We start from the raw sequence: 14,482 nt of genomic DNA on the forward strand, positions 1-14,482 counted from the left end.
TTGAGACCGTAATGAAAAGAGCAGTATTGAGGAATAGCAACCTGACAAAACGTTGCCTTTGGTTCTTGGGGAAGAGTTTGTTTCTGCTTTGAATTTTCCAGCAGCAGATGTAATCTTGTATGGCTTTTATTCATGCCTTTCTCTTTTCTCATGGGTTTAGTCCTCCAGCTACAGATTTCTAGATGCTCGACTATGTACATGAGAGAGCAGGAATAAAAGTTGAAAGAGGAAAAAATTATTTAAAAAAAATTTATAAAAGAGAATAATAGCATTGGGAGTCTGGGAAACAACAGAAAACACGACTCGGGGTTTCCTGAGAAGGTAAAAACACAAACTAGAAATAAATGGTGTGAGAGAAGCAGACACTGAGGAGGTAGTTTGGTAACAGCTGAGTTTAAGCTGTAACAAGGAAAAGTGACTGAAGGGAGGGAGAAGAAAAACAAGAAAAAGTTTTTGTGTATTGAAGTAATTAATTAAGGTACCCAAATGGATTCTTTAAAATGGAGGAGCTTTTCCACGGTCTTTCTGAGATGGCATGTATATTTTTTCAGTTGTTTGACAAGGTTTAATGCTTTTTACTGTCGATTTTCTCCTAGATCTTGGAAAATAATTTATCACATTAACATTTCATTTGGATACTTCTAGTGAGTTGCATCACCTTTATTTCTGCCATAGCCCTTCCCAAGGGGCTGGCAGATGTCTGTAGTACTTCTTGATTTTTTTTTTTTTTTTTTTTTTTTTTTTTTTTGACTAGTACAACTTCATTTAAAAGAAAAAAGGGGGGGAACTAAAAATATATGTAATGCTGAATTTCTCACCAGTGATGACCTTGATGCTGATACACTGTGGTTGACAGGTCCCTGCCTTTTGCTTTGGTTTTCTCATACCTGGGTTTATGACAAGAGCTCAGTTTATAGAGTTTCCAGTAAAATCTTTTTTTCTTTGTTTTGTCTTTTGCTTTTCTTCTGGTAGCAGTGGTATGCCTGCTGATAAATGGGATTTCTGATCTGGATTTGGGCTTTGCATAGCGTAGCAAAGCAAGCGAGTTTCCTGTGCCTGTACCCCCCTTGCAGAGCAAGCATACAGCTCAGTTTTGGTTTGCCCAAGTGTAAATTTCTGCGCCACAGCCACCCTGCGTGCGCTTGGGATGTTGTACTGCTCGTGTTATACTGGCGTGAGCGTTATTCCTGTTTATAGATCTGTTAAAGCCTGCCTGGTCGGTGTGGTTGGGAACGAAGTGCGTTTTGTCGTGCCGTGCTCAGCTGGGATGTGTGACGTCTGTGAGAAGGTGCTTGTAATTGGGCTTCATATATTCCTTTTACTCTAGGCTTTCATGTGTAAATAAGGACCTCACCAGTTAAGTGTTGCTTTCGGACTTTCAGGGATGCATGGAACTACCGTTGCCAAAACTGTAAAAGTATTCCCCGTGTTTTATTTGAAAATAAAAATAATTACAAAAAAACCTTCAAGTCAACAAACTACTAAAGCTTTTCTAAAGCTTCTGTGTTTTGGAAAGTGGGCTGGTGTAGTAGAATAACTGCAAAATAATCATTTGTTAAAGAGACTAATGAGCTCAGTTTTTCAGAGCAGCATTAATCCCATGTTTAGCTCACTGCCCCGATCGGGATTTCCTGCGAGCAGTGCCTGGAATCCGTGCAGTCGCAGGGACTGTCTCGGCGGTGGGAAAAATGAGATGTGGAGGAGTTGGATGGAGCTCTTGGGCTGCCACGTGACCCGTTGCCTTGAAAAATTGCAAAATAGAAGCTCATTTACTAAAGCTTGGTTTACATACTGTTGAAGCACCGTAGTAAACAGTTTAGATTACTGGGCAGTGACGGATACTTTTGATTCATATAATTCTCTGGCTAAACCTTGTTAAAAGAAGCTGTATTCTAAAGAAAAGAGAGAAGTGGTTTTGGAGGCACCGTGAAGAGGAACTTCATGCATTTTTGGGTTTTGGTGTACTGAGAGTATTTTAGTACTTATGAGACTAAGTGGATATTTATTTTGCCTTAATGTGTATTTGATTAGGTTACATCAGCTATAAATACTGGGAGCTCTAAAGCCTCTGTTTCGCTGTCTGTCTCTAATCTTGGCTTTTGAGGAACATTTAACGTCTTGTTGTGGTTACAATTAATCTGCATGTGTTTTAGCAATTAGTGTTTATGTGCAGCAGGCAGCAACAGATTCTGGCAACTGTCAATCAGCATCTGTAATTGGCTACGAAAAAGGAGGGGAGAAAACGCAAGGTGATTTACTGCCTGCCCAGTAATTTGGCAACACCATTTTGTTGACAAACACCCTTTCTGGCCCAAGTTATTTGCTGTGATTTGCTATGTAGGTGGTGAGGAGCAGAGGAATAGCAGGATTATCATCGCTTTGATTTGATAAAGCTGTCTATTGCATTACCAGTTTAATGGGCTAGAATTTACTTTCTTTGCCACCTTTTGTAACAGCTGCTGTTTTTTACGCTCTTGTAATTTCCCTTTACGCAGAAATGTTTGTTTTTAAAATGAACTTCATTATTGTCTAGAAAAATGTATAGACCTGTTAACGGCTCGCTCAGTAACAGAGGGATGACAAAATATGTAAAAATTCAAAGCAGTTGAATTTTTCTGCTTGGCTAAGATTTAATAAAACTGATAATAAGAGATGATACAAGCAAAACACAGATGGAGGAGGGGAAATGGTTTGATTTAAAGAGAGAGCATCTCTGATAGTTCACGTAGTTGCTGCTACTGTGTTTGTAGCCCCCAGCCTTGGGTATTCCTTACATCTCCGGGGTGTAGGAGTGCTCTGCTGATGATTGTTTTTTCCTTATTGTTTGCTTTGAGGCTCTTTGTTTTTTAAAGGAAGTGGAAAAAGTTAACAGCAAGAGGTACTGGCAGTACGGTACAGCTTAGTAAAGTAAATCTGAACGTGTTGAGGAACCTGATGTGCCCGGGCTGGGACTGGGAAATTCACTGTCTGATCCTGGCCTCACGGGCTGGACACCTTGAGCAAGTCACCGCGTCTTTCTCTGGCAGTTACCACCTGTAAAATGGAGACAAAAATAATGATTTTCCTTTAGCCGTTTTCCAGGTTACAGGAGGTAGGCACTGTACCAGTGTCCTCGTTAGCATTTTTTAATAAGGCTGTGCAGATTGATGTCTTGCCCTGGTTTGAAGTTGGTTGAACGCTACAACCGAGTGCTGGTGTGCTCCACTCTTCCTCTTCCCTTCTTGTAAGCTCTGCTGCTGTGAAACCTTCTGTACGGGAATAAGTTTGTTGCTGTGGTGTATGCGGACAACACCTGAATTCCTTGCCCTGAGAAGCGCAAGATGAATTCGTGAAAGGAGCCAAGTGTTAATTTTGACCACTGTTTTGAACTGGAATAGTTGCCTCTTGCATTAAGTAGATTTAAACGTGTTTTGAACTAGGAGGCAATAAAATGTTCAGGATCTGCAAAACAGCTTCTTTGTCTATCTGATCACTCATTATCAATGCCTTCTATTTGGATCTGGATTTTTTCCCTCTACGTCTTGACAGTACAAATGCTGCAAAGGCATCCGTTTATTGGGAAGCTTTAGCCCTGTTTGCCAGGTACTCGGCTGGGTTTTGAGCACGTCAGCTATGTTGAGTAGGTAATTGCAGTTTGGTTTACACAGTTTATAAATGGGGTAACAGCCCTTTTTGTAGATTTGTTTGTTTGTTTCATGTGAAGGATAGAGAGGAGTATGAGAGTCACTTTCCTTTATGTAACAATACCTAAATTATTTAGACTATAATAAGACTATAAAGACTATAAGAGAGTCAAAGCTCAAACAAGAGAATCTTTAACTAGACCTCCCCAAAAATACAAAAATAAATGGTGTTTTTGCAGGGAGGAATTAACCTTATCATAGCTTTTCCATTTTTGTTTGGGTTCACTAATTGATGTTTTGTTAATAGTCTGTTACGTTTTTATACAGCTTCTTTGCAGCTACCTGTTGTAAAGTGGCTGATCTGTGTCTTTGTTTCTTGTTTTTAACTGTATCGCTTCTGTATAAAACCTACCCTGGGATATATGCTGGGAACCACTGGTTACTGTGTATTTTTCAGATAAGTGACCCCAGGGGATTTATACTAATTAGCAGTCCGCTATTACTGGCTCTTTAGTACTGGATTTTTCAAAACCTTCATCATGGGGAAGAGATGAAAGAATGAAAATTTGGACTATTGGAGTAAAATTATGGAAAAAACAGAACTTAAACATTCGAACGTCATTTCAGTACTAGCAGACTATCCGGAAATCTTCGTTTAAAATAAATAAATAAATAAAGTTTTAGCCAGTTGTTGGTTGTGGGGGAGGTTGTACACATCTCTCCCCCTCTGCCCTGCCTTCTTAGCACGTGGTACTGAAGTTAAGACCCGTTGATGGGGCAGAGGCGCAGGTGGGCGCAGGCTGGAAGAACAGAAACCCCCAGCTGTGGGGTGGGTGTGCTTTCTATCAAGCCTCTGAACGGCCAAGTTCAACTTCAGACTTTTGGAAAAGGGGGGGGGGGCAAGAAACAACACTCTCAGGTGAAAAGTGACACTAAGGCCAAAATAGGTGGTGATAAGTTCCCAGTTCTCAGTTATTTGGACCCACGGTTAGACGGGCACGCGTGGTCAGTGTGCCTCCTCTCAGGAATTTGTTTGCATCTCTGACGGCATCTTTCGTCACGCAGGTGCTGATGTGACAGTAACAGAGCCCAGCAGCTCTGACAGCAGAGTGGAGCGATCGGACCCCTACGCGAACGTCGACGAAGCCCTCATCGCTGGGGAAGCCAGCTACATCTCTCAGCCCCTGACTCCGGAGAAGGAGGATGCGCTCCAGGCTGCCACCGTCGCCAACCTGCGCGCGGCTCTCATGAGTAAGAACAGTTTGCTGTCTCTGAAAGCCGACATGCTGGGAGAGGATAGTTCTCTGCTGTTTGAGTACTTACCCAAAGGCACGCACTCTCTCTCTCGTAAGTTTGTGTTTTTATATTTTTATTTACTGATGCATTAAGTGAAATCTTTAGTGAGACGAAAATACAGGTCACTGTCTTGTTTATTACTACTGGTATGTTTATATCCAGTTTTAAGTCCTGCTTAATCCCACTTTCCATAAAATTTGGAAGCCTGTGTCTGGTATCGATCCAACTTTAATGTCAACTGCTGAAGCCGTGGAAGGAAGTATTTAGTGTATGTGTATGTAGTGCTTGTCTTCAGATTTCTTTTACTTGTTTGCGAAATGGTACTTACAAACAAAATACGAAGTATTTGAGTCCTTATGGTAAAAGAAGTAGCAGCAAAGGTTTTGAATCCAAAACTGCCTGATGTTGAAAGGAGCCTTGACTGTTGCTCCTGTGTCTGTAGAAACAGCTATGATTTTTGTAGATCACGTGATCTTTACTTCTTGCTGTTTACTTTTAGACCTCCCTCTAAGTAATGAGCAGCTATTGATTGTTTTGTTACTTGCTCATGGAAACGAATGTTTTTCTACTGATGATCTGTTGGAGATGGCTGATATGTACCATTATGTGTGGACAGCTTATTTTTCAGCATACTTTCATATTTTCTTCATTGCAGTCGTAAAATAGTTTGATTCTCCAGTGCACAAAGGAAGAGAAATTATCAATGCTGTATTTTAATAACACTCTCAGAAGATGGAGATAGTATTTGTGACCTAAAATAGAGCAAGTGGTGGCTTTGAGTACTACGTGTTAGTTTCCAGCAGAAAAGGTTTACTTTAATCTATACTGAGGAAATTGACCAATTAAATAGAAAGAAAAGTTCACTTAAGGTATTTATTTTTAGTTTCCTTGATGGCAAAAAAAAAAAATAGGTAACTTTTAATGGTCACTTGGGTTGTACGATAAAGGGGAAAAAACCACACAACATAATGTCGGTCTTAGTATCTCTTTTTGCTTCTCATGTCTGAACAGTAGAATTATTTTTAAAAAAATCTTCCTAAATTTAGAGGAGAAAAATGTTTTTGTACCTTATTCTGCAGCTTTAATGTTTGGGGGAGGATTGCTAATGCAATGTTCTTGTTACTTCCACAGTAGTTCGCTTACTGAATGATCTCCAATTGAATCAGATTTAGATGGTTCGAACTAGGCTCCTGGGTTGAAAATCCCGTCGTCGCAATGAAATAGCAAAGATCCTGTGCAGCAGTTTAATCGCCGGGCTTGCGTGCAGTGAGAAGAGTGCCCTCAGCTGGCACCGGGACGGGTGGGAGCGTAGATCGGTGCACGGCTGCGAGGGCGATTTATGCACCGCGTGTTCGGATCTGTGACTCGTGACAGGTGAAATCGGCGGTTCCATCTTCTGTCACGATAAACGGGAATAATGACGGGACAGCCCTTTATCCGTCACCCTTCGCTTGGTTTGGAGGGTTTTAGATTTTACTTGAAAGCTGAAGGACCACTTGGCATAAAGACAAATGAGTATAAGGCAGTCATAAATTTGGGCTAGAAATTAGAGGTTGCCTAACCAGCTGAGAAGCGGAGTTCAGGAACAGGCATGGTGTAGGCAGAAGACCAACTGGGCTTAAAATAAAGCTTGATAGATTTAGAAAAGGGGGTAAATGATAGCTCATTGAGGGGTGCGATGACTCAGGAGGGTCTTCCAGCCTCTATTTGAGGTCCCTGTTTTCCAGTCCTCTCACTATTACTTGAATTTCATTCAGCCAAGCTTCAATTATCTCATTTCTGTGGAAGCAAAGTGAATTGCGTGAGACAAAAGGAAGACTGCTCGCTTGGTCTGTGGTGGATGTGGCCGTGGCCTGGTAAGAGGATTTTTACAGAGGCAGGGAGTTAAGGGACGTATTTTTCTTTCATCTTCTTCAGATTCACAGGTATTGATTTATTTTAATCACTTGAAAAAGATGTTCTGATATGAGACTTGCTTTCTTTTAAGTGGTCATTACTGAATACAATAGGACGTCAAGTTTAATGAGAATTTTCAGTGTATAAAACAACAGTAAAGCAAGTGGTAAGAAGATTGTGGAGATCTAAAAGCACAGTCTAGGTTGGTGCTAGCTTTGTAGGTGTTTTTCACATTTTTCTTCAAACACAATTTGAGGATGTTGAGTCATTTTAAGTCCTGGGTTATATTAAAAAAAAAAAAAAAAAGGCGGGGGAGTAGGCAGGAGCACAGTGAAAAAGGCTTTTCTTTTTTTTTAAAAACCAAAACCAGCACAGTTTTTTTTAATCTGTCTGATTTGAAAAGGAAACGCACTAATTTCAAGAATTTTAAGTGATCAATCTCTCTGGAGTTTAAAAAATGTGGAGTGTGTTTTTAATCTTAACTGCTATCACTGGGTTGTCTTCGTACTCTCTTATGAAGCGCTACAGTAAGTAACTGACTCAAGGAGCGGTGTTAATGTTTATTTTTCTTTTCTGGAGGAGACGACTTAATGGAGGTGGACAGATCCAAAGAGTATATTATACACGTTTAAAATTCTGATGAGCCGTTTCTAAAGGGGATATTACTCTCCAAGTTACCGCATACATTGCAAGTTTTCATTTTTCTTCCGCATAGTTCATACTGTTGTAAAAGTTAATAGAGGACACCCCAAGGTTTCCATTTTACCCCAAGTTCTTTTTTCCTAATTCGTTGTATGTTGTAATGATCCTATGAAGTGTGAAATTACTTAACGTTCGGCTGATGGAAAATGAAGCCCGGGATGTGGGGAGGGTGTTGTCTCACTGTGATGTAGCCAAACCTAAGTACAGCATTTCTATAGCTAACCAGTTCAAACTGATTTAAAATCAGAAGGGAAAATCTAAATATCTTGCCACTCGGGTAACACAGTTGCCAGATAACCTGCAGCTGAAGGGCTCTGAGAATTTATGGCGTTCATGGTGTATGATCAAGACTGACGTTGTTCATATGCTCGTCAGAAACCTAAAGAATATGCAGGTTTTGCAGAAAACAGTGTGTCAGTTATTCATGGGTAACACTGGGGTCGTCTTGGGTGCCATTAGTTACTGAACCCACATCGTTGTTGGGGATGTCTTTCAGATAAGACAATATAAGAGGTTCAGTTTTCCTTCTCTCTTACGTGTTTTCATGGTTTGTCTGTAAAAGCAGGTTATTCTTTGCTGATTTCCAACTTCAGCAGTGCTGTTCCGCTGAGCTCCTTGGTTTAAAAATGTGTGGTTTATTTAATTTATGATACTGAACTTTGGTAGCATTGTTCCGTGCGGTTACACCACATCTACAAAAGTCTCAAAGGCTTTAGTTGAATGTTTTTAGATGGTTTTGCCAAGTATAATCAAGAGAATGAGAATTTTAATATTCATTAGAAAATGAGTTGGTTAGTTTAAATCTTTGTTTTCTCATTTAAAAAAAAAAAAGTCAGAAAACTTTCAGATTTTGGGGCGATTGACTACCTTAAAGGGCGACTCTTCCACACTTTCAGAATAGTACATTGCATATTTTTTTATATGTCTAAGTTTGGCTTTTCCTGTTTACCCTGTTGCAACTGAAACTGTTTATAGAAGCAATTCCTATGAAGCTTGCTGTCCAAGTGATTACATGGTACACAGAGCCCTTTTCTTTTGGGCAAACCAGCTAATACGTTATTTTTAGTCAGTGGTTCATTGGAGCCAATAATTTATACTCGCACTGGATGTTAAAGGAATACATTTTACACAGTGGTCAACTTTCCCAAGAGGGAGTTAAAGGTATTCAGTTTGGCGCGGAATTTTTGTACGTGGTTAACCAAGATTTAGGGGAGAATGGATGCAATTTTAAATGAGATATAATAACCTCTGCCTTTCTGTTTTCCACAATAGTTTACTGTCCAGCTGTCAGAGAATACTATAGTCATATAAATAATGCTACACCAGTGCATCATCTTCCGTACGCGAAGCTGACTGAAGGAAAGCGCTTTTGATTTCTGATGTAGAAATTAAAATACTTTTCATTAAAATTCATTTCAATACAAATTTAGGAGGGGAAAAAGGTTTCTCACAGTACTAGTCAGAATGGGACAAAATGTAAATTCAGGTGCTGTTTGCGTTCTCGTGTACAAAGCATGGGTCATTTATGGGGGTCTCTTTTCTGGTGTTACTTGCAGTTGTTGAAAGCAAATAAATATTATTGTTTTAAAAATAATCTTTGTACTTTGTTGCATTGTACATCTTTGTGGCTCATGTTGGATGATTGAGTTTGTTTCTCCTGACTCTATTTCGTTGCTCATTCATTAGCCTTAACTTTTGCTTTAAGAAGTGCATAGCTTCTTGGGAACCTCTGTAGTTCTGTAAAGGTGCTAATAAAGCATTAATCAAGCCAGACCCCACTGGCTTATCTTTACTGTATGCTAAAATACCATTTGTTTAAGGAAACGCAACCCAGAGACGCCTCTCAGTTGTCCATGGTCCCAGTGCATAGCTTCAACGTAAACAGGGCAGTTTGAATCAGTTTGGGATGTTGAGGGGGAAAAAAAGGAACGTGTGGATGTCTAGGCAGGAATTCCGCTGTGGACCTGGAGAGCTGGATTCCTGGTAACAGTTTCTAACGGGAAATACTGATGAATTCACTTTCCCCCCCATTTTTTCCTATCTTGAATTTACAGGGTTTTAGCATTTTGTTGTCCTGCCTCTAAATTATAACAGCAGTAGATGAGCACCACCAAAATGAAAACTTGACGTATTGTTATCACACTTGAATAGAGTTAACTAAGTTGTGAAAGATTTCAATCTGCGATCAAAGAGGAGGAAGGTAAATCAAACATCCAGCTTGTGGCACAAGAGCAGAATTTCCTTTGATAGCTGATAAAAAGTTAGGTTTGGGATTGTTCGCGTTTAGAAACCTTTGTGCGGTTTCACTCGAATGCTTTGTTGTGACCCAGATCACAGTGTATTGTATTCAGACATAGTATAAACTTTGACTTGTTATTTGTAGCTGCATTAAAGAGTGTGGGTTTTATACGTGTAAAGGTTTCAATCAGACTCTTTTGTGTTAGAAATAAAAAAGCCTTTAGGGCATTGAGTGCTTTAAATATGAATTTGTTTACTTTTATGCCATATTTGCTTCTGATTTCACCTGCTTGCTTTTCAAAAATAATGACCTGCTCAATATGTCATTCCAATATTCAGTCAAAGTGTCTGTTAAAGTTCATTTAACAACTTGTAATGTATGCCGATCTTGATTACACAGTCTTTATTTGTACGTAGATTTGTCACTGATTATCAGTGCAGTTTCTGGAATATTGTTTACCATTTGGTTGTTGCTACAGCGTAGGCAAGAGGCTACGATTCTGCTTCGGCTGGACAAATAATGTTTTCCTTTTTAACTACAGCAGATTTTTAGAATGTAACGACTGTCAGGTGTAACTGAATAGTTTTGTACAAATATCTGAACTTCCATGCTTGCTAGCTATAGAATGAAAGGAATATTTTTTCCGATCTTTTGTAAAGCACTTTGAGATCAAGGACTGACAGTACTATATTAAATAAAACACCACGGTCAAATCTTGAGATCTGAAGCTTTGACGTACATTTTCGAGAAAGTTAGTAGCAGAATAAAGTTGGTGTGTATGTTACTTAAAGATTGAAACGTGTGTGTTTGAAATGGTGCTTCTCCAAGAGGTGTCTTTCAGAAATGCGATTGCTCTGGATGTTTGTGCTGCACTGTGCTTCTTTCTCCCGACAGACTCTTTAGCAACCGTGCCATGCGATATAACTCCACCGCATACATCACGCACAGACGAGGCATTTTGGGTGGGGAGGCTGGTTTTAAAACAAACAAACAAACAAGCCTGGCATCACTGTCCTGCTGCATTCCCTCCCACTGACAGAAGATCAGCTGCGAGTGCTGGTGCGCTGCCTTTGCAAGGCCTTTTTTAAAACCACCAGCTGGTGCTAGTTCATGTGGGTGAGATTCGTTTCCTGTGTTCCCCAGGGCCTGGCACCAACTTGAATCGTTCAAGGGGCGAATGTGATGGCAAAGTGGAAGCACCATCTCCCCCGCTGCCTTCTTCACACCTTGCCACTCAGAGCCCCCCCGAGATCTGCTCTTCTGGTGAAATGTCACCAGAAACCATGATAAAAGGAGAGGTGCCTTCCTCAACCCAGGTAAGATCGTGGGGAAAAATGCAAAGAAATTTAAATGCAAAGGTATCTGTTTGATCAAATTCTCCCCAGTTAGGAGTACTTTGAAAGACCGTAATACCTTATACTTTGATCTGTTCATTTTTTTTTTTTTTTTAATATAGGTTATTTTAAAACTAGAAGTCTGAGGTCAGGGCTGGTGCTGTCCTAATTTTATCCTTTCTGCCTTACCTCAACAGAACTTGTGTTCAGAAAACTGTATTTTATTTTATTTTTTTTTTAAAGGATACATGTCTTCTTTATTGTAAATCCCTTTGTTTGCAAAACACTGCATACAAGAATATAATTACGGCATAAAGATAGCCGAGACCCCAGCTATCCATTTAATATAGGTTATTTTAAAACTAGAAGTCTGAGGTCAGGGCTGGTGCTGTCCTAATTTTATCCTTTCTGCCTTACCTCAACAGAACTTGTGTTCAGAAAATTTTATTTTATTTTTTTTTTAAAGGATACATGTCTTCTTTATTGTAAATCCCTTTGTTTGCAAAACACTGCATACAAGAATATAATTACGGCATAAAGATAGCCGAGACCCCAGCTATCCATTGCCCACTTCTGGTGTTTTGCATTTGGGTTTCTTGTAACTGTCTAAATTCAGATAGAAGCAGGCTGGCTTTCTGTATTACGGGAGTCAGGAATTTGACATAAAATCCATAGCTTTCTGTGGCATTTCTTATTCTTAGTATTCTTGAATGAGCCTTTAGTTCCATTAAACAAATGAGTGGAAACACAGATTTTTTTTTTCCTTTGCAGTCACCTTAGAGGAAAGTGAGCTGCTAAGAACGGCTGGTAGCTGCTTGCCCGGTCTCCGGCAGACCTGCCCAGGCTGCATCATGCCTCTGCCTCATAGAGGGTTGCCATCTGCCGCACGCTGGCATATTGCAAATGCTTTATGAAAAAAAAATCAGCTTTTATTTATAATTTGGATCAGCGATGCCAGAGACCATTGCATAAAGGGAACTACCCAGAAGGTGTTTGTTTTCTGTGGGCTTTTCTGTGTGGAAAGAAAAAGTAGCTATGTAAGGCTAAGGGAGAATTTTCCAGTTCTGTTGTATCTGCTAGACATTTTCTATCCAGTGTTTCTTTCCTCTTGGCCTGAGTGGGAGCTAAAGATGCTTAGCAAGGCTGAAAACTTGAGTAGTTACCCAGGACCTAAATAGGCATGTTGATTACTGTCCTTAAACACCAAATCTTGCAAAATACGGCCCAGGTAACTTAGCTGCTTTGATGCGAAAGCTTTGTAAAGGCAAATAGGGTTGCCGAGTCAAACGATGAGCCTCCGTTAAAGAAGGGGTAAAGGCAATGGTAAGATGGGGGTCTGAGCACTAGCTACAAAGATGTGTTCTTGTAAATGCTTGCCTTAACTTAAGTATGCTTTTCATTTGCAGGCCACTTATGATGGATTTTTAGCACTTTGGCAGTTTGATAACTCTGATTCGGGTAAGTAGAGAGAAAAATATTTTTTTAAACTGTCATTATTTTATACCAGAAGACAGTGATTTGTACTTGTGTATGCGTATTTCTATTTTAGATACGAGTTTCTCGAGATCCGAAGACATGGACATAACCACTGATGGCCTGTTCCTGGATTCAGCCCTAGCCAAGAGGCTGACCTGTGGTTTCTGCAGGAGGGTTTTCCAGTGTGCTGAAGAGCTGAAGGAACACATCCACGAGCATGCTTTCTCCATGCTTCTCCCGTTCGACTTGGTTGACTGCTCCCGGCCCAGCCTTGCTGACAGCGTGCCTCCTGGCCAGCTCGCCCGCTTCCAGTGCTCCAAATGCCCCGCGAGCTTCACTCTGAAATCAAACATGGATCGGCATGAAAAGACCATCCACTTCAACTGTAAGAAGATGCAGTGTCCTAACTGTGCCAAGCTGTTTCGAGACAAGACAGACTTAAACCGGCACCTTATGTCTGTGCACTCGAACGAGCGTACTTTTGTGTGTCTCTTCTGTGGCAAGGGCTTCGGTACACAGAAGAACCTCACTAACCACGGGAAAGCGTGTTACCTGGGCTCTGCCCAGCTGGGCGGGTTTGAGCTTTTGGACAGTGTAGGACAAAACAAGGATCCTGAGGACGCGTAGCTACTGTTGCGTATATGAGACACTTCTTTTAAACCAGGAAAAGCAAATTGTTCTCGTGCTGCAAACAAACGTACCACAGGTGTTAATACGATAGAGTAACTCCCCAAAGCTGACCAGGTTGATGATGTGCTGGTTCCAGATACTGTGTAACTGCAGCCACGGTGCAATTTTTGTGCAAGGGCAACTTTTGTCAGTCCACAGAATGGGCACTTTGGCTATCTTATTGATGTGATCATACTGTGGGCTTATACTACCTTAAACCTTTTTTTTAGTAGATCTCAAAGTGCTTTATAAAAGAAATGGTGATGTTTTCCTTGTATTCCCTGGGAAAATAACATACCTCAGCTTGTTGAGTGTGTTAGCGATAGAATTAATAGTAGAATTCAGTCTTCTGAGTTCTGGTCTAGCGCTCTGTCCACTAGACAGTTCGGGCATTTCAGGGTTTTTCAGCTTGAGATTAGGAGCTGTGAAGGCACTGGGTTGCTCAGTCCTGTAAGCTGTTTATAAGTCTGGTTTTCTGTGTCATTTGAAGGAGAAAAACATGCTGCTTGTTCATATGTGCAACAGGGTATATTATTTGGGCTTGAAAGTTGTTGCAAGGCTTGTATATTTTATCAATACTATGTCTGGGTATTTTTAGGACTCTCTTTAAAATATACTAGAGTATGGCTGTGGCTTTCAGGGATTCTGTAAATTTTCAGACTCGTTTGTTTTATGTAATTAAGTTAGCCAAACTGAATGTAGAGGAGAGGAGGGTTTACATAGAAGATCTAATTGTAAGCTAGGGTGCACATACAAAATCAGTAATGGTTGTTACTGGAGGGAGAAGTCTTACTGTAATTCCTATATTATTATATGAAATTCATTTATTTTTTTAAAAGATTAAATATTTATGTCTCTTGCTATATATTTACATGCAAAACCAGATTATAGTAACTGTTAAACGAAAGTAGCGTAATTAAGTGTAGTGCTTTCCAGCTGCGCTGTGTACAACACGGCTTGTCAGCAGCTTGAGCTTTAGCGTTGTAGGGTTGCTCTCCTTAGTGTGCGAGAGAGCGAGCTGAGGAGACGAAAGCAACTTCTACAAATGATCTTTAGGGTCCTTCAGAAAAGTTCTTTCTCGTAATGTTGTTGCATCTCAGGGAGACAACAATGAGAAATATTTGGTCGTGCACAAAGTGGAGTTGAGCAGCCTGGGGGTCTCCAGTGGAGAGTTTCTTGCAAAGCTGTTCCCTGTGGAAAGCTAGGTGAGAGAGATCATCTGGTTCCCGCTGCCCTTGCTCTCCAAG

The 14,482-nt window shown here is 40.4% G+C and overlaps 1 protein-coding gene across 2 annotated transcripts in view; it reads left to right on the plus strand.

Annotated features, from left to right (window-relative positions):
- Window positions 1–14,482, plus strand: part of ZBTB46 (zinc finger and BTB domain containing 46) — a 55,256-nt gene that overhangs the window by 29,757 nt on the left and 11,017 nt on the right. The window contains exons 5-8 of one of the 2 annotated variants that reach the window (XM_009324961.1): window positions 4,689–4,970; window positions 10,900–11,072; window positions 12,497–12,548; window positions 12,640–12,951. In XM_009324961.1, coding sequence (XP_009323236.1) covers window positions 4,689–4,970; window positions 10,900–11,072; window positions 12,497–12,548; window positions 12,640–12,951 — 819 coding nt within the window. The remainder of the gene's footprint in view (window positions 1–4,688; window positions 4,971–10,899; window positions 11,073–12,496; window positions 12,549–12,639; window positions 12,952–14,482) is intronic. The other variant, XM_009324962.1, reaches the window with a different exon arrangement.

This window comes from Pygoscelis adeliae, unplaced genomic scaffold, assembly GCF_000699105.1.
Source record: "Pygoscelis adeliae isolate BGI_AS28 unplaced genomic scaffold, ASM69910v1 Scaffold786, whole genome shotgun sequence".
Taxonomy (NCBI): Eukaryota; Metazoa; Chordata; class Aves; order Sphenisciformes; family Spheniscidae; genus Pygoscelis; species Pygoscelis adeliae.